Source organism: Xyrauchen texanus, chromosome 9, assembly GCF_025860055.1.
Source record: "Xyrauchen texanus isolate HMW12.3.18 chromosome 9, RBS_HiC_50CHRs, whole genome shotgun sequence".
NCBI lineage: Eukaryota > Metazoa > Chordata > Actinopteri > Cypriniformes > Catostomidae > Xyrauchen > Xyrauchen texanus.
In genome coordinates, this window is record NC_068284.1 from 39896249 (window position 1) to 39923049 (window position 26801).

The 26801-nt window shown below is 39.9% G+C and overlaps 1 protein-coding gene across 1 annotated transcript in view; it reads left to right on the top strand.

The window, feature by feature from the left end:
- LOC127649461 (kelch-like protein 24) overlaps positions 1-24145 on the top strand; it is a 32093-nt gene extending 7948 nt beyond the window's left edge. Inside the window, exons 2-8 of the mRNA XM_052134554.1 lie at positions 2432-3275; positions 4121-4236; positions 7696-7880; positions 12949-13067; positions 14860-15048; positions 18117-18305; positions 18412-24145. Coding sequence (XP_051990514.1) covers positions 2475-3275; positions 4121-4236; positions 7696-7880; positions 12949-13067; positions 14860-15048; positions 18117-18305; positions 18412-18612 — 1800 coding nt within the window. The 5' untranslated portion in view covers positions 2432-2474 and the 3' untranslated portion in view covers positions 18613-24145. The remainder of the gene's footprint in view (positions 1-2431; positions 3276-4120; positions 4237-7695; positions 7881-12948; positions 13068-14859; positions 15049-18116; positions 18306-18411) is intronic.
- Positions 24146-26801: the final 2656 nt, after the last annotated feature.

Here is a 26801-nt window from a genome sequence, read left to right on the forward strand (position 1 = left end):
TAGCCATTTTACTGACCGGTACTTGAATGTTGATTTATCCAGTCAAGAAAAACAGGATGATATGCTTCAAGGGGCCTGGGTAGCTCGGCGAGTATTGACTCTGACTACCACCCCTGGAGCCGCAAGTTTGAATCCAGGTTTTGCTGAGTGACTTCAGCCAGGTCTCCTAAGCAACCAAATTGGCCCGGTTGATATGGGGAGGGTAGAGTAACATGGGGTAACCTCCTCATGGTCACGAATAGTGGTTCTCTCTCTCAATGGGGTGAGTTGGCAGAGAGTAGCATGAGCCTCCACTGGCTATGAGTCTCTGCAGTGTCATGCACAGCAAGCCACTTGATAAGATGCATGGATTGACTGTCTCAAAAGTGGAGGCAACTGAGACTTGTCCTCTGCCACCCAGATTGACGTGAGTAACCGCGCCACAAGGACCTACTAAGTAGTGGGAATTGGGCATTCCAAATTGGGGAGAAAAATTCACAACCCTCGGCTGGGGGATTGACGATGTAGTCGTATATATCGCGATTTAAGGCGATTATCGATAAAATAATTTTTATATATCACCCAGCCCTACCCAACAGCTGTTCTGGAAGCATTAAACACAAAGCATTTTTGCTATTTCTGCCTTTATCAATGCAGCTGTAATATGAACAAGCACGATGTGACGATGCAAAAAGATTGCTCCGATGTCGCGCGCTTGCATTGTAGACAACTCCTTTGATTGCAGACAGGAGTGATTGTTTATCGCGTCGCCCACCTGCAGAGATGGTATATCAATGTGCTTCCTTGGATCACTGCACTTTTGTCAAGCGTCCAATGAGCCCTAGGAGTTGCAGAATGCTGCGGCAGTAATAATAATATTATTTTTATTATAATATTATAATAATAATATTATTACTTGTTACTATTGAGAAATTTATGATATTCCGGTTTTTAAGATCATTTATATGCATTTTTGAATTTTGTAAATGTTTGAAGGATTTTTCACACGGCACCCCTGTTTTCATCATATGGCACCGTGGTTGGAAATCACTTATTTTATGTAATGTGGCCTTTCTTAAATCTTTTGTGCAGTAATTTAATGCCAGTTCATTTAATAAATGTGCTATAATAGCAAAACATGTCTGTGAGCAGGAATTATGAGGCCGGGCACCAAAATGGCCTCCAGGCCTATTTGACACACAGAGTGGATATGAGTCACCCAAAGCAGGATTCAAACCTGTACCTTTCCGATCTCCAGTCAGTACACAATCCACTTTACCACACAGCCACAACATTAAACCAAAGGGAGATATAGTATCAAGGCAAGAGAACAAAACATTTCTGAGAAAATGTTTTACAGCTAAGTGGTTTTACATTGAATTAGTGATTATGCATTGAAGTATAGCCTACGTTGTAGTGAGCCCAATGTGAAGAGCCTAGGTACACAGAAGTACAATTTTAAAAACCAATGTTTGAGGGTTTTAGTTCAAAGATGTACACATTCTGCACCACTCAGTTGACCCATTTCAGCGATGGAAAATAAACATGCCAAGCTTAGAGTCAGCACACAAAAGTGTTGTTTATTTATCTGCAGTTATCTACAACTACAGGTGATGTTTTCTTGGAACTGCTCAGGAGCCCTCAGGATATGATGTCGATGACGCATACCAATATTCTTTTAATTAATACATAATTTTTTTATTAAAATTTTAAATGGTGTAGAGGCAGTATGACTGTTGGTAAAAATTGGATGCAGGTAAAAAATTGGTGTAGTCGAAGTCTTCTTGACTCAAGGAATCCATATACACCAACTGATTCTTTTAGTCAAAAGTTATGTGCAAAAGAATAGTGCATTTTGTAACTAGTGGTGGCACTGTTAAGTTTGGCATAAAGACCCCAAACTTGGTCTGGAGGCTACTCATATCCACCCCTATCAGTGTGCCAAATTTAATCATTTTCCTAATTATGGTTCATAGGGTTGCTATAGACATCCATTTGGGAGAAAGATTAATAAAAAAACGGCTATATTCATGTCCCACTGCACTTTCGGTGCTTAGCCCCAAACAAAGATATATTTTGAAAATTAAGCATTGCCATTGGGAAATCAGGGATGTCGCATTGAGTAATATGGGTTGTGAATGCTGTTTTATGTTGACTTCAGATCTAAAGAACAATGCAATACATGTGAAAAATATTCAAGAGGTCAGTGATACATGGCAGGGATAGTCAGTCCTACTCCAGGTCCACCTTTCCTACAAAGTTAAGTTCAAAGTCTAATCAAAACTGAAACAACTAATCATGGTCTTTGGGTTTACTTGTGATGTAGCAGGGTTGGAATTAAACTTAGGAAAGTGGACCTCCAGGAGTAGGACTTGATACCCAATAAATTGTGTGTTGATTGTAACTGCTGTCCCTCTTCATGTGTTGATTGTTGCTGATTGTTTTTATGCAGGCAGGGATTGTTATTTGGTGAAGGGCTCCTTTCAGACACAGTCATGGTGCTCATTCTGGGTCGCCGTGTGATTCATGAGAACTCTGGTGGTATGCCAGAATCCCCTGCAGTAAAACGAAAAGTCTTGGAGATGGAGTCAAAGAACCTGAATGACGTGTTAAACTTCTCTTCTGGTTCTTCTCATGCTGAGAGTGTTCTCCAGATCTTCAATGAGTTCCGTGACAGTCGTGTCTTCACAGACGTGATCATAAGTGTCCAGGGTCGAGAGTTCCCATGTCACCGTGCCGTGCTCTCAGCCTGCAGCAGCTACTTCCGTGCCATGTTCTGCAATGACCACCGGGAGAGCCATGAGATGCTGGTGGAGATCAACGGCATTCAGGCAGATGCCATGGACACTTTCCTGCAGTATGTTTACACCGGTCGTGCCTGCATCACCACATATAATGTCCAGTTCCTCTTTGAGACCTCTAGCCTCTTCCAGATCGTCACTCTGCGAGATGCTTGCTCAAAGTTCCTAGAGCAGCAGCTGGACCCCTGCAACTGTCTTGGAATCCAGCGCTTTGCAGATGCTCATTCTCTCAAACAGCTGACCAGTCATTGCCGTGGCTTTGCTCTACAGAATTTTCCAGAGGTGGCGCAGCACGAGGAGTTTCTAGATTTGCGCAAAGATGAACTGGAGGAATACATAGCTAGTGACGAGCTGTCCATTTGCCGGGAGGAAGTGGTGTTCGAGGCGGTTATGCGTTGGGTTTACCACGGTGTGGAATACCGCAGGCCCATGCTTAAAGACTTGCTACAACATGTTCGACTGCCTCTCCTGCACCCAAACTACTTTGTTCAGACGGTGAGTGGCATATTCAAATGGGGTTGGGTGGGTGAATGGGAGGTTTTTCAATTTAAAAAAATTATATAATTTAGATAATTTCTTGAACATTTTACTGTGATGCTTAGAGTGTGCCTTAATTTATGTCTTCAGTTAGATGTCCTCAAGTGAAAACAAACCCCACCATGGGTACAAAATGTTCCTTAAATTTTGGAATATTGGAAACAGAAGTCAATCCTGCTCCTGGAGATCTGACCTCCAGGAGAGTTTAGCTCCAACCCTAACAAATACACGTAGAGTGCTAAAGCTCTCTGTATGCAGATTATGCAGTCAACGTAGAGCACCAGTGCCCTAGGGGGCACAAAAAAGTTCACCGGCTACCCTTCCTCGCATGCTATGTTTTTGTTGGACCCGATAACACTCTTCCCATCAGATGATTGCCTCATGCACTTCTCAGATACAGCAATCGCTGTGCGCAACCCCCACCCCCTCCCATTCAGACGATCGCGAAACTCTTCGTAGGGCACCTGCTTGAACAGTGCTGGTCCTGCAAACAGCTAATCATGGTGTTTGGGTCAATGATTTTCAACGTATGGGTCCGTATCACTTGAAAAGGTCACAGTAAACTTTGATCACGTGCCACTTAAGCCAGTCATAAAAAAGACCCTGACATCACTGAAACGCTTACAGAGTTTTATGACATTCGGTTATTATTATTTGTGACCATTGGTACGGTACATTTGAAAACGACATGCTGGTGTGTTAGATGTAAGTAAACTCTGTAGGAAGGTAGATATCAGGTGTTAGTAGGATTGTGATAAGCATTAAAGTGATAAGATGATGATAGGAAAAGCATTCTGTTGCAGGTGGAAGGAGATCAACTGATCCAGAATGCTCCAGAATGTTACCAGCTGCTGCATGAAGCACGTCGCTACCACGTACTTGGGAATGAGATGATGTCACCACGTACCAGACCCCGCAGGTACAATATTGTTTCTGACCAGGAATTGGTTTATGAAATCACAAGTCACAAGGCCAGGAGAAATAAGCCAAAGCATTATCTTCTAAGCCACGTAATTGGCACTTCTCATTAAATTCTTTCTTCTCCCTTTGAGCTGCTAAAATATCATAAATGTCACAGAGAAATTGAAACCTCAAACAAAATTTATAGATGATTAGCTGAAGGTTTATGGATGATTTTCAGATGTGTGACTGATTTTCATCATGAGGATGAGACGTAGGTAATTACTACAGGCAGTGGTGGAAAGAGTACAGATTTGTTTTTTTACTTAAGTAAAAGAAATGCTACTGAAGAAATAATTCACTTGAGTACAAGTAGAAATATTATGACTCAAGTAAGAGTAAATAAGTAGTTTGCCAAATAACTACTCAAGTAATTATGTTACAAGTTACTTTATGAAAATTATATTATATATAGTATATATGCTTCCATTTGTAGAACACAAAAGACATTTTGAAATGAAATTGATGCTTCCTTTCACCAAGGATGCATAACATTTATAAAAAATACTGCCAAAATCATGAATTGCAAATTATTATTACGGTTTGAAATAATTGTTTTAAATGGTATTTATTCCATTTGTTCTTTACCCATGATGGCAGACATGCACTGTGTCATGTATTCCTTACAAAACATTCTAAAGTGCTAATTTTGTATAAAAAAAAGTTTGTATTATTAGAACAATTGAAAATGGTTGCCCTACCATGCGGAAATCACAATACAGTGAGATACAATACAACTAATTTGCTGAGTTAAGTTCTTACAAGTTGCTTTACAATTGCAAGTACATTTTTGGTTTTAAATATAAGCAAAAAGAAACTCTTAAAAATGTTCTCTTAAAGTCTATTGATTTAGAGAGATGAAGGCTATTCCATGCATCACTGTTTTGTACAAATAATCTCTAACCAGGATAGAAGGGAAAGTAGACAGCCCAGATGCACAACAAAAAGACAAGTAAATCACAGTCTCTGAGAACCAGACTCCTCACAGGTACTAAACTAGGAGATTCTAAATACCAAAGACCTGCATTGCTGCAAGAGGATTCTTGGACAAACAGAATATTTTAAGAATACAACATATATTTAAATATAATCAGCCATTTTCCACATTCTATATCTCTAAACTACATCATGTGCATTGTGAATGAAACACTTTCCTATTTCAGGTTAATTCTCATTCATGTATGTCCAAGTATTTTTGCTAACAAGTTAACATACTGTACAAAACTAATATAATGCAATGTTGTATAGGAGGATATTTATCCTCTATGATATTGCAACAATTATCCAGATAAGGAATTAAATTAATAAGTAAACTGTTATCAATTCCTACATGCCAACTGAATAAAATAAGACAAAAATAAACCTTTCACGCCATATTTAGTGAGCGATATGATTGATTTAAACACTAAAAGTGGTTGTTCTGTATATGTGTTATTGTATTACAGTTGTAGTAATAATAAATCTTATTAACATTATGGTTATTTAACATTTAGATGTTAGCATGGGTAAACACTACTCTCATTTCTTTCAGAAAATGTCAAATATAGTTTAGTTTTTGCTCTACACACACACTGCAGTTATAGGATGTGTAAAGAGGTAATTTACAAGTGGTACTTCTATTTAGAGACATTAGCATTTTGAAAGCGGTATCAGAATTGGGAAATTGTGTCTGTGTTTAGTGGCAGCATATCTTAAGTTGGAGTTGGAGTCTGTAATTGGGTTGTATATCAGTATTTTAAGACCGTATCTTTATTGGACCCAGCTGTGTATTTGGAGGCGTAATCTATATTTACAGGGCAGTATCTATATTTTAGTCCATATCTTTATTTTGGAGTATCTATATTTTAGGGGCTTTATCTTTATTTAGACTCCGTATATAAATATGGTGTCTGGGTATGTATTTAGAAGCTGTATCTGTATTTGAAGTCAGAATCTTTGCTGGTTTTCTTTGAAAGGTAAAAATGTACGAGTATGTCATCAGACATTCCACTTCACTGCCAGAGAGACAGCCATGCAACCCAACCCTTCTGTGCCGTTATTAAAACCTATATTTCAAAATGATTGAGTGATTTATCACACGCATTCCTTCAGCACAAAGAAACCACACATTTTATCTGCTCTAGTATGCTCTCTCAACACCACTGTGTTGTGATTGTTCATACCACTGTTGCATCACTCCATCCCGGTCAGAAGGCTGGTTATTTGTGTCTGTTTGGTTTAGGCTAGCAGGTCATTTGTGCACACTGACCAATTCTCTGGTCAGATCTAAGAGTGTCCTAAAAATTCTAATAAAATGGCATTGAACAATTAATTCAGTAATAACCAAATATATGGGGCAGGCTGATAAATCAGTTTATATTTGCTAGTGCTGGGTGCTGATTACAATTTCCAGATTTAAGTAGATTCTGATTAACAAGGTCTCGATTTATTTCAGATTTGATTCATTTCTGATTCATTTCCGATATAACTTACATTTAGCTTACATATTAAATAAAAACTCTCCCCACTATTGCTGACTATTATACAGGGAACCTTCTAACTTGGTACATTAAGAACAAAAATAAAAAATAACTAACAGGGCCCAAAACTATGCAGTTTATCTGGTATTTATTTAAAAGTTATAATAATCAACACAACCAAAACTGAAGTTAATTTTAAAGTCAACTCAATCTTGAGATCTAATGAATTGATACAGGGATTGATCATGATTCATCTGAAAATCAATATTTTTACCCAGGCCAAATATTTGGCCATTATAAGATTATCCATCAATAGCAGCCTTTTCAATAGATAATATATTACGTTTATAGTAAATATTGTGTAAAATGTGTGCTTGTTTAATTTTTTGTGTATCTTATTTGCTATAAATTGTATTAAGTATTTATCACCATTATATTTTGTCCACCGGCCAAAATGTATTTATTTGATAAACAAAACTACAAATGTTCGCTTCCGTACATCTCTGTGACGTGCGCTCATGAGAGAGATGACGTAAGCTCGTTGTTATGGTCACGCGTGGAGGAGGCGGCTGGAAGCGTGTCATTGTTTACAATAGAAACTTGCACAGACCCCAGGACAAGCGCCTTTCAAAAACAGTCCAGAACAATTTAATTTCCAAATAATAATAAAAAAAAACAATGTAAACAATGTTGTGCTTCCTGACTCCTCCACGTGGAGGAAATGATTGGACCTCTCAGTCTTAAATTCTGTTTTGATTAAGAAAGAAACTCTGATATATCTTGGATGTCCTGAGAGTGAGTAAATTATCTCCCATGAATCAACATGGCTGAAGCCCACTGTACCTTGACTCTGGAACCCATTGTTCAACCACAGTCTGATTATGTCATCTCTTTATCTTACCACTTCAAAGTCCATGCTTATCTGATGGTTTTGTATTTCTCTCACTTTCTGTTTCCAGGTCGACGGGTTTCTCTGAGGTCATCGTGGTAGTGGGGGGGTGTGAGAGAGTGGGAGGGTTTAATCTACCGTACACTGAGTGTTACGACCCCATGACTGGAGAATGGACGTCTCTTGCTAAACATCCTGAGTACACCAAGTCCGAATATGCTGTCTGCACCCTCCGCAATGACATACTTGTGTCAGGTGAGCCCCTTACATGTCTCCAATTGGGTCTCATTTTTTAATTAAAGAGATAGTTCACCCAAAAATGAAAATTCTGTCATTTCTCACTGAGCATCATATTGTTCCAAACCTGCATGACTTTCTTTCTTCTGTGGAACACAAAATGTCAAAGGTGAGAATGTTGGCTTTCACCATTCACTTTTATTGCATTTTTCTCATTGAAAATAATAATACATTTTATTTAATTGGTGCTTTTCACAGCACTCACCTTACAACATAGTTGTCAATTAAAATACACACACACACACACACACACACACACACAAAAAAAACCATACAGTTAGACCAAAAAACAAATGCAATCCATACAATGAAAGTGAATGGTGACTGAGGTTACCATTCTGCCTAAAATCTCCTTTTGTCTTCCATGTGAGTGAGTAGTTGTTAACAGATTTTTTTATTTTATGAATTATTTCTTTAAATATGTAAAACTAATGTTCCACGCATATTCCATTCCATTGAGTGAAATGGTGAATTGAAAAATGTACATTCATTTTAGAATTCCTTTGTATTTTGGAATGCCCCGCCTTTGTTTTGATGAAAGAATGCACTCAAGCTGGCATGCAAAAGTTTGTGCAAAACCTGATCCATGTTATCTAGCATGATTCGAGAGTGTTTCAAAGAGCATCTTTTGTGCTTCAGTGGAAGAAAGGAAATCTGACCTTTTGCACAACAGAATCAATATGGTCCATGTCCTAAATTGTTTTTATTTGATTTGTGACCTAGATATATGGCAGCAGTTCTCATTCATTTTACATCAGAATGTTATTTATTTAATGTATGTTAACAATTTCTGTTGTTTAGAAGAAGAAATTACTATAAATGTTGAAACCAATGTACTTGTTAAACATTTTCTGTGTGCTCCTATATGGAGATCTTCATTTTCTTTGTCTTAAGACAACATTTGTGCAAACTGTGAAAAATACATCTATCCTCCTAAAGAGATTTATAATTTTTCTGTCATTCCTTGACTTTAATGATTTGTATTTTAAATTCATGTTTCAGTTGAGCAACAATTTCTAAACAATAATGTCCATTTAATGAGTTGGACAAATTAGTCCAGTGTTTTCTGTGTTGATTTCCGGGCCTTAAACCAAATGTCTTTTTGTGAGGAAATTACTGGGAAGCTTGTTATGAACTGAGGAAAACCGGAAACAACAGCTGCCTCTGTGACCAGCCAGAGCTTCTAGGGAGGGTTCATGTTGGCAAGCACTTATTTCCAATTGGCTGAAAGTTAAGGTGTTTAAACTCTGACTAAGATTTGAGCAAGTGGCATCTTGAGGGCTTCACAACAGTTACAGAAACAGTCAAATTAAAAGTGTTTTGCTGCATATGTTGGCAAGATTATTGCATCACGTTATCTAGGGACCCAAAGGTAACCAGCTATCATGCTGGTCATGTACTTGTGGTGTTTCCATAAATACAACTTTTTAGTGGACGATCATAAAGATTTCTTCATGTACTTAAATTTGACAAATTCTTTAGAAAGTCATGTGCTTTTTGTTTGCATATAAAAACAAGTTTTGTGCCATAAAGAGGAACTCTGAATTGTGCAATTCTTGTTCTTCTCTGCCCAGAGCCATTGTTTAGCACATGTAAACACAAAGTAGTAGGAAGTGTCCATTTTCCATTAATTAAGCTGTGTTTGTGCAATCATGTTCTCATGTGCTAGGTTCATATTTCTCTCTCACACACACAAACACATCGCTATACTTGTGTACATGTGAATTTGGCTGGCCTCCAGCACTGGGTTCAGAGGCCCCTTACTAAATCATGTCTCTCTGCCCACCGTTAGAAGCCATATCCTGCAGGCTTGCAAGTTCAGATGTCTTTGACAAACATTACTCTTGGATTTCCTTTCCAAGAAAAAATTTAAATCTCACCGTATGAGTGCAGGTTCTTGGCTTGCTAGATCATGATAATTTAGCTGGATTAAGAAGGTGATCCTAAAACCGGGTCCTAACTAGACGTGAGAAGTGTCTATTGTCAAGTAATTTTTCTCTCCTCACTAAAAGCAAATTGCTTGGCAAAGTGACAAAATTACAGCCAATCTGAACATATCTAATGTTAATATAGAGCTGTTTGGAGCAGCATTTTGCCCTAATGAGATTTCACTATGGATGGGTCTATCCAACGACAGTCACAACAGCCAATCAGAACATATTTGATATTTAAGATACAGCCAAGTGTAACTGGATTTTGGACCAGTAAGATTAATTCTGGTTCTGGAATGTTGTGTAAGACCGAATTTATTGAAAGTTCCTTCACAAGGTGGTGGAGAATTTCTCAATATGCCTTCTCATTGTAAGAGAGGCATGAATGGAATGGAATGATGATTGAGAGATATATCTCAACCTGTTTTTATAATGTAATATAATATTTAGAATAAACGATACACCTAATTCAACATGATTTTTCTATATAATAATGTACAACATTTTAATCAAGCACAAGTTACTTCAATTTAGCAAATAATCATTTTGTAATATCAGTAAACATAATAAGCTTTAATTTTATATTTACTTCATCAAAATCAGCAAAGATTTCACAGCAAATAGACATGTGCATCACAATACGAAGGTGGCCATTTTGGTAATTATATTACAAGAATTTGTACTTCCAGAAGAGTACGGAAACTTTCACCAAAAGAGGCAGTGCACATCTAGTATATTGCATACAACAGGATTTTTTGTTGTTGTTGTTGTTTTTTGCAAATAATAAGTTGATGATAAAGAGGCTTCAGAATATGATGGATCAAATATAAAATGCACAGTTTATAGGGTTAAGGACTAATTAAAGATGGCATCAAACTAAATGTACTTTGCTGCAGCCCCTTCAGTCCATGTCTAGCAATGTGTCTGCTAATTAGTAGCTTCACTGTTCACCTGCAGGTTTTGCATCCGTTTTAAGAGTGTTTGTTTTAAACAGGCTGGGTGACATTGTTAATTGTTCTTTGGAAACAGACTCCTACATAAATGCTGGTTTGGCTGATCTTCAGTCACAGTGAATGCCACAAAAGCCTGATGGTCTTTGACAGGGAATGTTTATGAGAGAACAGTGAACTAAAAGCCCTAGAGCCAGGCTTTATTATGTTTACTGTAGATCAGAGGACAAAGCAAGCACATCCTCTTCAGTTAGAATCCTCAGTCAGTTGACTTACGTTTTGTTTAGGCTGCTGCTGTACTAGTGTGCTAATGGAGTTTGTGAGTGCTGTAGTTCTAGTTTTGGTGCTTCTGCTTCCTCACAAATGTTCTTTTTAAGTCCTTGTGTTCGCGTAGTGATTCGCCTCAATCCGGGGTAGAGGTAGAGGTAGAGGACGAATCCCAGCTGCCTCCACGTCTGAGACCGTCAACCCACACATCTTATCAGGGGGCAGTGGTGGCTCAGTGGTTGAGGCTCAGGTAACGCTGGTCACGCTGGTTGGGAGTGGTGGTGGTGTAGTGGCTAAAGCACAGGGCTGTTAATCAGAAGGTCACAGGTTCTAACCCCACGGCCACCACCATTGTGTCCTTGAGCAAGGCACTTAACTCCAGGTTACTCTGGGGGATTGTCCCTGTAATAACTGCACTGTAAGTCACTTTGGATAAAAGCGTCTGCCAAATGCATAAATGTAAATGTTATCACGTGGCTCGTTGAGCGCGTTACCACGGAAACATGGCTTCACGCCATCCACCATGCCCAACTCACCACGCGCCCCACCAAGAACGAACCACATTATAGCGACCACGAGGAGGTTACCCCATGTGATTCTACCCTACCTAGCAACCGAGCCTGGCTGAAGTCACTCAGCACGCCCTGGGAATTGAACTAGCGAACTTCAGGGGTGGTAGCCAGAGTCTTTACCACTGAGTTCCCCAGGCCCACCCCATTTATAACACATTTTAATGTTAGTAAAATTTTTCAAATGTAATCTTGAGCATCCTCGTACTTCTAAAAACCTCCCTCAGCATTGTAGTGGGTGTCTGGATGTTCATAAACCGTATACCATTGCACAGATGTTTCTAACTTCTTTTTACCCCTGAACAAAGAACTTCCCTGGACATATATTGGGGCCTTTAGCTTGCTACAGCACCTGTTGTGACAAACTGAGAATGCAACATGTTGCATTATGAATTTCTTTTTGACACATTTTGGAATGCAACGATCCTTCAGGTGTGCGTAGCTAGAGGTGTTTGCGTCTAAATGTGTTGTGGGTGTATATATTTTACATTCTGCAGAATGGTGCTGTCTATGAGGAAAGAAGGTTCTCGTGTTATTTGAAGGGTTCTGGGACTCTCATTGTCTGCTTCTGAAAACAGAATTAAAGTGGAGCGGCCTCATGCCAAGTGTTTGGCATGCATATCTTTGTGGGAGAGCATGAGGGGAAATCAGAACTTGTCTCAAAGCTGTAGCTGAGGTGATGACCACCAAGTTAGCTGATATGTGAAGCAACAAAGACTGAGCAGCCCTCAGCAGGTTTAGCTAAACATAACCATCATCAAGGAAGCTTTTCTGAGACATAACTGAGAGTCCTAAAGCAGTGTGGTTTGTATAATTGCAGACATTGTGTTGTTTTCAACTGTGATTATTAAGCTTTTGGAGGGTTTGCGAAGTTTGAAGACAACATGAAATAGAAATTGACAGTGACTTTCTTGATAAATCGCATTGGTCTTATTGCACAAGGTTTATCAGTTCATGTTTTAAGAAATCAAAATATAACAACTTTCAATGCCTCAAAAATTACTTTTCTTCTCTGTTGACAAAACCAAGGCCACATGGGCAGGGCAAAAATATTATCCAATAATGTCATAACTTTTCACAATCCAATCAAATCCTGATGGAAAGAATCGAGTCCCGTTCTATTTATGAATGAGTTAAATCGGATGATTGAAGTTCATTACTATGTATTTTTTTCACATCATACAATACTTGTACCTTGAGATAAATTTTATCCATAATCATATGTTTAGATGACTCACTCCTGTTTGGTTTGTGGGCCTGCTCTTGCAGATGAAATTAATATTAGTGTTGTTATGGTTGTTGTTTACAGGTGGACGCATCAACAGCAGCTACGTGTGGATGTATAATTCGCAGCTCAACCTCTGGATCAAAGTGGCCTCTCTCAATAAGGGTCGCTGGAGACATAAGATGACTGTCCTGCTAGGGAAGGTGAGAGAGAGGCTCTTGATTAAAAGTGGTGTGTGTGTGATTCCAGCCCAGTCGCTTCCCATTTCCTGAAACAGATGCATGCTTCCTTTATTGCAATTTGACACCATAAGGTATGGGGGAAAATAAATAAATAATGAACAATACTGTGCCTGTGTTCTTCCTGAACATTTATACCCATTTGATTAGCTTTATTTACATAATGTTTTACAAATTTGGTGTTTGTTATATAGGTTGGTAATATCTCCGGACACATGGAATCTGCTCCTGTTGAATTCAGCAGGAAGCTCTGCCTATTTCTGCAGAATTTCAGGGCCTGTCATCAACAAAATTCTTTCACCACACCCCTTGTTTGTTTCTGTTTTTTCTCAAATTTTTGACAGTGTTTGTAAGGCAGGGTTGTATTGAAATGTCTTCTGTTTCTTCTCCTTCTCCTCCTCTTTCTTTTCCTTCTACTGCTTCATGTCATTCTCTTTCTCCTCCTCATCCACCTTGATTTTTCTCCTCTTGCATCTCCTCATTTTGATGCCTTTTCTTCTTCTCCCTCTTTTCCTTCCCCCTCCTCCTTTTTGTTCTCCTGGATTCTCTCTTCCTTCTCCTTATCTTTAGCCTCCTTTTATACTACTTTTTCTTTTTCTTCTCCTTACCCTCATCATTGTCTTTCTCCTCCTCCTTTTACCTCCACCATTTTCTTTTACTTCTCTTCCTCCTTTTCCTCCTCCTCTTTCTCCTCATTCTACTCCTTTTTCTTTTTCTATTTTTTTTCCCTTCTTCCTTCATTAAAAAAACATCTGACATGGTTCTTCCATCCATCATTTTCGTATCTTTTTTCAAGCGGCTTCAAGTGTATAATTTATGTTGTAGAACAAAACATAAATTTTTCGTCAAGTAATGTTCAAATCAGACCCTATTTTTTTCATAAGTTCAAAAACCCCATTATAAAAACCCATAGGATAATACCCAGGGAACCCATGGCAAATTTGACTTCTGGGTTCGCCTTCAAATTGCCGTCATGGCTGAACAGCTCTATACAACACATGATCTTAGGCCTTAGGCAAGTGCAATTTCTGCTTCTCTCTCTTATTGGATATGTTTCCTGTTGAACAGCTTCAATGTGGGTTAGTGTCATTATGTTGTTATCATGGCCCCTCATCCCCTCCATATTTCCTCTGTAGTGTCAGTTTAAGGATAATGGTGGGTGTGGGTGGAGTGGATGCCTCGCATTATCCGGCATCTGTGAGCTGAGGAAATTTGATTTTGTTATTTTAGTTTTCAATAATATAAAACATAATCAAAGATGCTCTTTAACAAAGCACTCAAATATAATCGGGTTTGAAACAATTTAATATGCAAAGATCTTGCAGGGTTTGTGTGTGTGTATATTGTGATTGTGTGTGTTTTGATGTTTAAACAATAAATGTGTTCACAAAGTCCATTTAAATTAAGTTTGTGCAGTTATCTGTGTGCATGTTTGAGGGTTTAGTAGCTATACTTCCCAGAAGTAAGCAAAATCTGACAAACAGATGGGGATATGTAGGGACATCCTCAAAAGTTTGATTTATAAATATAATAAATGGACTTTGTTTTTCATTTTCTATTATGGTTTGGGTTAGGGTTTGTCTGTTTTGATAAAAAAATAAAATAACTATATAATATAAACAAGACTATATGAAAGATTTGTCTTTTAATATAGACAAAATAAATATTTTATATAGATAATAGACAAGTATTTGTACTCATTTGGAAATGTAGGTAAACGTGTGTGTGTGTGTGTGTGTGTGTGTGTGTCCTGCAGGTGTATGCAGTTGGAGGTTATGATGGCCAGTGTTGTCTCAGTAATGTGGAGGTTTATGATTCCTTCTCCAACCGATGGACCGAGGTGACCCCTTTGAAAGTAGCCGTCTGCTCCCCAGCAGTGACCAGCTGTGCAGGAAAACTCTTCGTAATTGGAGGAGAACCCAATGAAAACAGCTGCTCCAATAAGGTGGGAGAGTGTGTCCACAAAAAAAACAAACACATTTATGATTGGATGAAATATCTGTTATCATCTGGAATTTCCAATTTCATTGTCACAATGATTAGAGTGAAGAATAGAGCTGCATTTATAATATCATACAAAAACTAATGCAGAGCTTATGTGCAAAACACAAAGCACTTTTAGCTTTTATTCTGTACATAGAAGCACTGTTCATAACGCCACTTATGCCTTAGGTCTTGAATTGGCTCTGGGTGTGTACAGGTAAAAAAAGTCATGTTTTGACATTTTGATTTCTGAAAAACATGCGTAGCTTGTGTCAAAATGAAAACCACTTTTTGCTACTTTTTTTTTTCTTTGTTTCTGGAAGGGCAAATATACCCACAGCTTTCCTTTTCTCAAATCTGTCCCTCAACCCTTTTTCTTTTTTGCTGTGACCACAAGCCTAATGCCAGCCTGAAAAGATCTGTCACATCTAAATGATACTCATTATCATCATTATCCTGTATGACACAATGGCCTTTGAAAGCAAGTGGAGCATAAACAGGAGTGTTTAACCAACCTGTCATGTGGGCTCTGTTCCCTTGTGAGCTGCCTAACTAGGCAGCATTTTAAGGCATGTGAAGGTTGTTCTAAACAGTAGGCAGCAAAATGATGCTGCCTGATTCACACATACTCCGTGAGCTTTTCGTTTCGTCACCCATATTAACAGATTACAGTAAGCACACTGCAAGCGTGAGCCGTGAGGTCTCACATCCCAGAACCATCCCAGAAGCGGCAGTGAGCGAATAGTTTCGGCGATGAGCTGCGTAGCACACGCTGAGCTCAGCGGCTATGGGTATATCAGAAAACTAAAATAATCAGGATATTATAGAAAAGACGCAAAAGCAAATAAACAATATTTAAACTATACCTACTGTATACTAAAATGTATAGGTCTGCACACAAACTGTATGTGATTTATTAATCAACGACCAATTTGCTGTCAATTATTCAATACTGTAGATGAATCAATTTCAGCACAAAAGCATTCATACGCTATCATTTTTTTATTATTATTAACAATACATTAATTGTTGAATTTAATTTTTATAAAAATCCTGAAAATGTATATGTCTAGTTTGGGTGCTGCTATTGAAGGTAAGCTGCCTATTCACATAGTTGACCACAAGGCACCGCACTAGGTTTTGAAACAGATCTGTAGTTTTAAAATGATACATTTGACCAGATTTTCACACTCTGGTTTTATGCAATGAGAATGTTTCGATCACTTTTCTTGCCCTTGGGACCTTTTGTCTGTTTTCAGTTCATTATATTGGACACTATACTAATGACTAAGGAATTTACAAAGAATACATGACCATGATGTTTGTTCAGAGTGTTTACATGTAAAAACTTGTAAAGGAAACATTTGTGTGTGTAGTTTACTTTCTGTATATGGGAGGAATTCTTCATGCAATAATTAAAAAGCTTAATTAATAAAAAATATTAAAATTAGTTCATTATCAATTAGTTTATTTAAAGCTAAGTACATTTCAATGGGACCTTAGTTTTACACATTTGTAGCATTATGTTTTCCCTTAACAGTCCACTTTTAATGTTAGTTAGGATTTATTTCCCCTAAAACGGCTTTAATTATTTTTGTGACCATTTTCCACCCTTTCTCTAATCTTTAGAACTAAACTGGTTGTTTAATTACATTTAAAGGAATATTCAGGGTTCAGTACAAGTTATACTCAATCGACAGAATTTGTGGCATATTGTTGATTACCACAGGGGAAAACAATTACGTCCTTTTCTTGAAAGAAAAAAAAACAGTGAGGCACTTACATTGGAAGTGAATTGGGCCTTTTGAAGGGGAAGGAAGAAATGGGAAGCTTATAATTTTATAAAAGCACTTACATTAATAATGTTGTTAACTTATATATTCTTTGAGCTGTAAAGCTGTCATTTAGGGGTTTTAGGGTTTGTTGACATTACCGACTATGGTCATGGCAACAAAGTTGTAAAATTGGCTTTAAATTTACACAGAAAAGGTTTGTAAGCCATTGTATCACACTAAAATCATTTTAACATGCTTCTGGCTATATTTTTGAAACTTTTATTTTATAGTTTACAGATTGGCCCCATTCACTTTCATTGAAAGTGCACTGGAACCCAGATATGTTTTTTTTAAAGAAAAGGAGGGGCAAGTCAAAAAAAAATGTTTTGTGGTAAACAATATTATGCAAAAAAAATTCAGTCTATTGAGCTTAACATGTAATGAACCTGGATTATTCCTTTAAGGCTTATATATGTTAATAAACTCAATCTTATGATTGGCTAATATCCATGTACAATGACACCAAGTTGCAGAATGGCGAATAGCCATTGGTGTAAATGTCCTTTGGTAATTTGGATAATAGCTGAAAGTATTCTATAAGTTCCAGCAGCCGTATCACCCTGTAGCTCAAGACTGGTTGCCTACTGAAGCTAAGCAGGGTTGAGCCTGTTCAGTACCTGGATGGAAGGCCTCCTGGGAAAACTAAGGTTGCTGCTGGAAGAGGTATTAGGGAGTCCAGGAGACTGTGTAGGTCCTAATGCCCCAGTATAGTGATGGGAACACCATACTGTAAAAAGGCACCGTCCTCCGGATGAGGCGTTAAACCAGGACACTTCTTGAAAAGAGTAGGGGTGTAACCCTGGTGTCCTGGCAAAATTCCCCCCATTGGCCCTATCAATCATGGCTTCCTAATAGTCCCCATTCATTAATTGGCTTTATCACTCCACTCTCTCCTCTCCTCCAACAGCTAGGGTGTGGTGGGCATACTGGCACACTATGACTGCTGTCACATCATCCAGGGGGATGCTGCACACTGGTGGTGGTTGAGGAGAGTCCCCTGTTCACTGTGTAAAGTGCTTTGAGTGTAGTGTCAGAAAAGTGCTATATAAATGTAACGTTCATTCATTAATTCATTCATCACAAATGTGCACACTGAAAACAGTATAAAAAAATTAAATGGTCTGTAAGGGTGTAGAATTTCTTTTTTTCTAAATGGAGATTGTGTGTCTTTTTTACACATAAATGTATATCCCAGGTCCAGTGTTATGACCCAGAGACAGACAGCTGGCAGCTGAGGGCTTGTGTTCCCTTCACCAAACCCAACATTTCTGCTGTGTCTCTCAATAACCTCATCTACATATGTGGCGGCCTGACCAAGTCCATCTACTGCTACAATAATTCAGAGGATCACTGGATGCATACGATCAACACCTTCAGTAGACAGGTATACAAAAACTGAACAACCTCAACCTTAAGTTCTTGTCATTTCATCCATTATACTAATATGAAGGCATTCTGTATATTCTCTAATTTTGTATGTGTATATTTAGGAGAGCTGTGGTATGTCAGTTTGCAATGGAAAGATCTACATCCTGGGTGGGCGGGGAGAGAATGGCGATGCCTCTGACAATATCCTGTGTTACGACCCTGTCTCTGGCATCATCACGGGCGTGGCTGCCATGCCCCGCCCCATCTCATACCACGGCTGTGTTACCATACACCGTTTCAGTGAGAAACAACACAAACCCTGACAGCATCCACAAACGCACTGCAAGCTTGATGTGTCACCATCTACAGTACTGCTTCAATTTTAAACTCATCCTCACAAAGCCAGAAGTGATCTGTTAAATAGTCACATATAATTTATATTGATCTCCCAGTTAGACAGTTAACACAGTATATATACTGATATATGGGTTGTTAGCACATATGGTCAATGGACTTTTTTATCAGCATCAACATTTTTGGTTAAAATTTATATGAATACTTAAGTGAAAGTGTTTATTTTAAATGTTGTGGCTGGTCAAGTTTTTCCACAATTTGTAATTACCTTTTTACCTTTATTTTAAATGGCCATACAGTGTCACAAATAATTTTTTAAAAGGGCAAATATTCCATGTAGTCTCTTAATTAAAGATGAAAAATTTTAAATGCTTGCAGAATTGTAATTTAAAAAAAAGAAGCAGAAATTAGTTTTTAGATTTTAGTTTTAGAAAATTGCATGCCACACTGCAGGACATGAAAACTTCCCAAAGGATTTTATGTCAACTACCCATATGCACCGTTAAGTCAAAACATTATGACCACCTGCCTAATATGCTGTTAGGTCCTCCGCCTGCCAACAAAATAGTGCCGACCTGCTGAGGCTTGGACTCTACAAGACCCCTGAAGGAGTCCTGTGGTATCTGGCACTAAGACATTAGCAGCAGGTCCTTCAAGTCTTGTAAGTTGCGAGATGGAGCAACCGTGGATCAGACTTGTTGGTCCAGCACATTCTATAGATGCTCAGTCAGATTGAGATCTGGGGTATTTGGAGGCCAGGGCAACACCTTGAACTCTTCATCATGTTCCTCAAACCATTTCCGAACAATGTGTGCAGTGTGGCAGGGCGCATTATCCTGCTGAAAGAGGCCACTGCCATCAGGGAATACCATTGCAATGAAGGGATGTACCTAGTCTGCAACAATGTTTAGGTAGGTGGCATGTGTCAAATTGATGTTCACATGAATGGCTGGACCCAGGGTTTCCCATTAGAACATTGCCCAGAGCATCACACTCCCTCCACCGGCTTGTCGTCTTCCCAATGTGCAACCTGGTGCCATCACTTCCCCAGGTCAACAGCATACACTTACACAGCTGTCAATGTGATGTAAAAGAAACGGGACTCATCGGACCAGGCGACCTTCTTCCACTGCTCCAAGGTCCTGTTCAGACGCTCGCGTGCCCATTGTAGGCACTTCCAACAGTGGGCACTCTAGCTGGTCCACGCAGCCCCATACACATCAGGGTGCGATGCACTGTGTGTTGTGACGCATTCCTCTCTTAACCATCATTAAAATTTTCTGTGACTTGTGCCACAGTAGACCTTTTGTTGGTTCGGGCCAGACGGGCTAGCCTTCGTTGCCCTTGCACATTGATGTGCCTTGGGTATCCAACACCCTGCCGGTTTGTGGTTTGTCCCTCCTCGGACCACTGTTGGTAGGTACTCACCACTGCTGACCTGGAGCACCCCACAAGCCTTGCCATTTCAGATATGCTCTGACCCAGCATTCTGGCCATAAACATTTGGCCCTTGTCAAAGTCACTCGGGTCCTTACTCCTGCCCATTTCTCCTGCATTCAACACGTTGACTACAAAAACGGATTATTTGCTTACCAGCTAATCTACCCAGACCTTGACACATAGCCATGTTAGGAGATGATCAATGTTATTCGGTTTACCTGTGAGGTGGTCATAATGTTTTGGTTCATCAGTGTATACCCACAGGCAGAATTTAGAACTGTATTAAACTGCTCATGTTGATTTCACCATCATCATGCTAAAGCTGTTTAACATTGTTATCTGTGAGGCAACCGTTAATTCAAAACACTGGAAGTGTGTAAATCCTCCCCATCCTCATAACTTTAAACTGTACATGCAGACTGATCACACCTTCCAATAATGTATAAAATATCTGATGGATCAATATGTTTTTCTAGAAGTTGTGATGGTGCCAACAGCCTGTTAATGGAAACAGACTCCGCAAATGCTCACATAATCCCTACTTTTTTAATTTATTGTTTATGCCGTTTCATTTGTATGCTATTTTTTTATGTTATTTTGTGGTGTTTTATAGCATTAGTCCTGTATTTTGACATTGTTTGGTTGACTTGTTGTGAAAGTCTGCAGACAGAAACAGAGGTTTTGACTAGTGAAATTTGGGGTAGTTTTAATAAGCCTTTCACTCTTCCATCATATTGTTATGCTTTTGAGCTTACTAAATGACAAAACACTTAATTACTGCATTAGCTTTAAGGGGTTTTCATATAGAGGTTTTTGTGTTCTAAGCAACATTTTCTCAGAAATGTAGTAGTTGATTGAAACCTAAGGCAGTTCTGATTTTGAAATGTCAGCGTTCTTTTGGGTTCTCAATGAACCGTACAGCTGTGAATTGACTTTTTCCTTTTTGTGTCATATCTGTATTTAAGTGTCTCAGTATATTTAGTGTGACAACCAGGATGTGCCTTTCTGATTAGTTTTTTTTAAATCAGAGCCCCAGTCATGCACTTACATTAATTAGTGTTTTTAGTAAGACGATATCTCAGTGTAAATACATTTGACATTTTTTAATTTTCTTTTTGGAATGTTTTGTTTGTTATTTTATGTTGTGATTTGTTTATCTTTTGAGATAGATTACAAAATGTGTGTGCTTTTGAGTACAGTCTGTCTGTGCATGTTTATATTAGCCTGCATTATGTTTATTAATCAGATAGTAGCCTCTGCTCTAGTGCTTATCAGTACTGGAGAAAGACATTTACTATCAGAATCATCTTCCATTGGTTTCATTTTCTGAAATTCATCTGAATCTTTCAGGCAGAGTGCTGACAGCTTGGTTTCTAGTTTAACCACAACACTGCACCTCAATTACTACCTGCAATGACAAAGATACAAGTATGTCTGCATATATATATTTTTTTCAGATACTCACATGATTTGTTGATTTGTTTTTGGATCATTTTAATAATTACAAGCTGTACTGGTTTATACTTTTTGTATATGTTATTTGGCCAATGTATGTACTATTGTATTATTATGAAATGCTGTTTATGTTGTCTTATATATATATATAATTGTTTTTTTTTTAAACCCAACTTTATATCGTCTTGTTTTGGGTTGGATGTGGTATTTTATTGTTTTTATTGAATTGAATATGTTTGTTTTTCTCTACTCTGTGCTTTAGTGGAGATTCAAATTAGAGCATGTGAGCGAAGCGGAGCGGTGTGACGCTCAGCTCAATATTCCGCTCTATGCGCGTGCGCTCCACTCAGTCGCTCGCGTCCCAAGCGAACGCTCCACTGATGAATCGCTCACGCTCACCGGTAAAACAAATCCCGCTCAGACATAAAATGTCTCTGTAGGCTACTTGCTTTCTGTTTGTACTTTGTAATGAATATCTGGAATACATGTATAAATTACAGTAGCTAGGATTGTAAATAGAAGTTATTTCGGGGTGATTCTGAATAAAAGTCTGTTCTTTTTATTCATTTAAATGCATTAAATTAACTTAATTAAAAAACATGTCTAGCCCTTTGGCAAACTTGCCTATTAAATGCAATAACTGAAAAGGTATATTTGATTTTCGTTATTTTATTTCCGTGAACATAACTGCAGCTGCAAAACAGGCATATTAAAACGCGCGCGCGCACGCACACACAAACAAGATGAAATGCATGACAGAACTTCACAAAACACATCTGGACTATCATGCTCATAAAAGCACACACAGGTGAAATGCACTTAACAACATCTTATCAAAGCACACCTGGATGATTTACTGGCATTAGTAAAAGAAAACTTTAGAACGCGCGTTATCTATTAATTTATTTTCGAATGGTTTGCTGCACTACCATGTTTGCGTAGCACATCCTCGTGCTTTCTGGCAATGTGACGCTTTAGATTCCAATATGAATCTTTGCTAACTCTCACAGTCTCTCCACACTCCCTTTCAATTTCTCCTCCCTGCTCGTTCTTAACTGTGATTTTTACTGTGCATTTATGCATAAGGCTCGCAACTTCCTTAAAACAATATTTGAACTCCATAACCAACCCACTATTGCTTTAGCTAATTCACCGATTCTCGAACTAGCAAATCACAATAGGGCATTCCGGGTAGAGCGAGCGGAGCGGAATCTTCAGAAAGGCGCTCTCCGCACAGGAGGAAGTATTACCGCTCCCCGCTACGCTCACATGCTCAAATCTTTAATCATCATGTTGCCTGGTCAAAAAAATGACGATATTGACTTGAGTTAAATACCACCAAACCAGGTATTACCAAGGAATAGACATCCAGAGCTGAGCTCTGAGTTTGTCATGTCATGTTAATTAATAAGCACATCCTGGTATTTGTATTTCCATGACAACTCAGATGGCCCAAAAATGCAGTTTTAAAGCATTTCACTTCCATGGAACAAAACTTGGGCTGATAATGGATTGAATATGTGTCCAAAGCATTAGAAATATTGGACGTCATCCAAAAATAGTAATGATCCTTAAATTGTGTAAAATGGTTGAGAAGATTGGCTTATATGTGTTCAGCTTTATCCTGCTTCTTGTCTTGTAAGTGCCTCGATAAAGTTTTTAATTCTATGGTGTCACATGTAACAATTCATCAGAAAATATTCACAATCACAAAATTAACTCTTGTGGCCTGAGGAAACATTCATTCTTAAGGGTATGTGGAGCATTCTGCTTTCATTCCTTTCAGAGATGACATCTGTGCTGTATTGTCCATGCTCTGGTCTGCTGTCTTAAAGAGATAGTTGACACAAAAATTACAACTCTGTCATTTATTCACCCCCATTGTTGTTCAAAACACATATGACTTTCTTTTGTGAAACACAGAAGTGGATGTTATAAGCAGAATTTTAGCCATTCATTACATGTGAAAAAAGATTCAATCAAAGGGAATGGCAACTGAGACCGTCATTCTGCTGTCTTATTTTATGTTCTCCAACCCCTACATGCTCAAAATTCATAGGTAGATCATCTTCAACATAGGGCCTTCTGTAGTAATTCAGTCAGTACAAAACTGTTTGGCTGAAGCAAAAATAATACATGAATGATTTAAGTGTTTAACACTTGTGGAGCTCTCTAGCATATCTAAGTGTTCGAATGTCTGCTTGTGTGAAAAATGACACTTACATATAAGATGTCCTTCAAGCATGAACATGTGTAATAATTAGACAGTTATTCACAATAAAGACCACATTACAGACACAAAAAGGCATGAAATATGAATTCCTGTAATGTACTATGTGCCTGACAAAACGGGCTGGATTCACAAAAATGTTCTTGAAAAATTAGAAAGTTCTTAGGATACATTTTAAGAAGTTCATGAAAAGTTCTTAAGAAATCCTAAAATAATTTCTTAAGAACATCTAGAACAATTTGGGGGGCCTGGGTAGCTCTGCAAGTATTGACGCTGACTACCACCCCTGGTGTCACGAGTTCGAATCCAGGGTGTGCTGAGTGACTCCAGCAAGGTCTCCTAAGCAACCAAATTGGTCCGGTTGCTAGGGAAGGTAGAGTCACATGGGGTAACCTCCTTGTGCTCATGATTAGTCATTCTCGCTCTCAGTGGGGCTTGTGGTAATTTGTGCGTGGATCGCGGAGAGTAGCATGAAGCCTCCACATGTGGAGTCTCCACGGTGTCATGAGGACCTGCTAAGTAGTGGGAATTGGGTATTCCACATTGGGAGAAAAGAGGATAAATATTTTTTTTAAAAGAACATTGTAATTATTTACATAAAGAATAAAATGACAGGTTTTGACATTGTCTGATTATTCCTGTCTGCTCATGAGGTTGCCTTGTCTAAGTCTACTTGTATAATCAGCACTTAAACACTGGTAAATCTTAACAAATGTATACATCTTTTAACCATTTTGTTAGGGGGCTTTTCTAGCTATAAGTGGCCGCAAAGCAAGGTTGTTTGTTTATTTATTTCATTTTATTTATTTATTTTATATCCTAAAAGCTGCGTGTACAACTTGGTAAGACAATTTCCAAGTAGGATTTCGCTTAGGGCCCCCATACAGTATGCTCAGAAGCAGCCGTAGCAAGCACGTCACGATTATTTTTTAATGTAAAGTGCGTGAGATGTGTTAGTTATTATTCACTAAAGTAAAAAGTTGAAACGATGGAGGAGGAGATAATTCCTGACCAAGGGTGTGGCCCTGGGTATGGAATGGAGAGTATGAGATAGCACTAACATAATATGGGAGAGCGAATTTTCAATATGACCCATGCACTCTGCTGTGTTGTGTGACTGGATTAGAAGATCATCTGTAATTTGACATTGAGGTCATGGGCAGTGAGCATTAGGCCTCAAGGCCTCCTCTGGAGAGAGAACAAATGAGGCAATGTAACCCGACACACACACACACACAAGTAGAGACAGTCACAATGTCGGTGAGAACTGCTTTTAATGTGATAAAAGCAGTGCAACAGTACAAAAAGGGGCAAGTCAAGTGAAGAATGGTCAAGGGAAGCGTAGGGTCAAAAGCCGGGGTAATCTGAATAACAATAACAAGTGGGAACGAAGACAGGGGAACGAGTTGGCAAGCTAAGAGGAAAAATGGTGGGGAGGTCAAAACTAGACGAGACTAGCAGGGGCAGAACTAGACGAGACTAGCAGGGGCAGAACTAGACGAGACTAGCGGGGGCAAAGATACGGGGAACTAAATACACACAATAACCAACGGTAAACAAACGAAAGACTAGTGAGTTATATAGGGGCGAGTGCAGGTGTGAACAATGACAGGTGACGAGACGAGTGCAGGTGAAACTAATATGTGGGGATAGAAAGCGCGTGAGTGCAAGGTGGTCATAATGTTCAGGCTGAAGAGCCGAGTGCGCCAGAGGGGGGAGATCGTTTACGAGCGAGAGCTCGTAAAAGCAAAACTGGGCGTGGAAGCCCGATGGAGGAAAAAGAGCGTTCGCGCTCAGGGGGCGGAGCGAGGGAGCGGGAAGCGAGTGCCTGTGTGCGAGACGGGAGATAGTGTGCGTGTGTGAGGAAGCTGAGATGGGGCAGAGGAAAGGGGTTCGTGACAGTACTCCCCCCTCTGAAAAGGACGGCTCCTGACGGCCACGCTGGGCTGCGAGGAGCGCAAGGGGACAGAACGAGCGTGTGAGCTCGAGGGGACAGAACGAGCGTGTGAGCTCGCGGGGAACAGAACGAGAGTGTGATCTCGCGGGGAACAGAACGAGAGTGTGATCTCGCGGGGAACAGAACGAGAGTGTGATCTCGCGGGGAACAGAACGAGCGTGTGAGCTCGCGGGGGGCAGAAGGCACAAAAGGGAAATGAAACAGTCCATGGGGGTCAATGGGCAGTTCAAGACAAGGTCAGGGGGAACATAGTGGACAGGCGGGTGGTCGGGAGGTCTAGGGGGCAGCCATAGGGCAGAGACTGGGTCAGGAGGTCTGGAAGGCGACTGGAGGACAGGGACTGGGTCCGGGGGTCTGGAAGGTGACCACCGGACAGGAATAGGGTCCGGAGGCCAGGGAAGAGGCCACAGGACAGGTAGAGGGTCAGGAAGTCCGGGCTGAGCCGTGAAAGGCGGATCCATCAGAGGTGGCACCGTGAGGTGGCTCTGGAGGTGGGGTCCTGGAAGGCTCGGAGGTGGGGCCGACGGAGGCTTTAGGGGCTAAGGCCTGGAAGGCTCTAGAAGTGGAGCCGACGGAGGCTTTAGGGGCTAAGGCCTGGAAGGCTCTGGAGGTGGAGCCGAAGGAGGCTTTAGGGGCTGAAGGCCTGGAAGGCTCTGGAGGTGGAGCCGAAGGAGGCTTTAGGGGCTAAGGCCTGGAAGGCTCTGGAGGTGGAGCCAAGGAGGCTTTAGGGCTAAGGCCTGGAAGGCTCTGGAGGTGGAGCCAAGGGGGGCTTTAGGGGCTAAGGCCTGGAAGGCTCAGGAAGTGGAGCCCATGGAAGTGGCGCCGTAGGAGGCTCCAGAGGTGAAGCCCTGAAGGCTCTGGAGGCAGAGCCGAGGGAGGTGACGCCGTGGGAGGTGGCGCCAGAGAAGGCTCCATGAGTGAAGCCCTGGTAGGCTCTGGAGGCAGAGCCGAGGGAGGTGACGCCGTGGGAGGTTGCGCCAGTAGAAGGCTCCAGGAGTGAAGCCCTGGTAGGCTCTGGAGGCAGAGCCGGGGGAGGTGACGCCGTGGGAGGTGGCGCCGTAGGAGGCTCGGGAGGC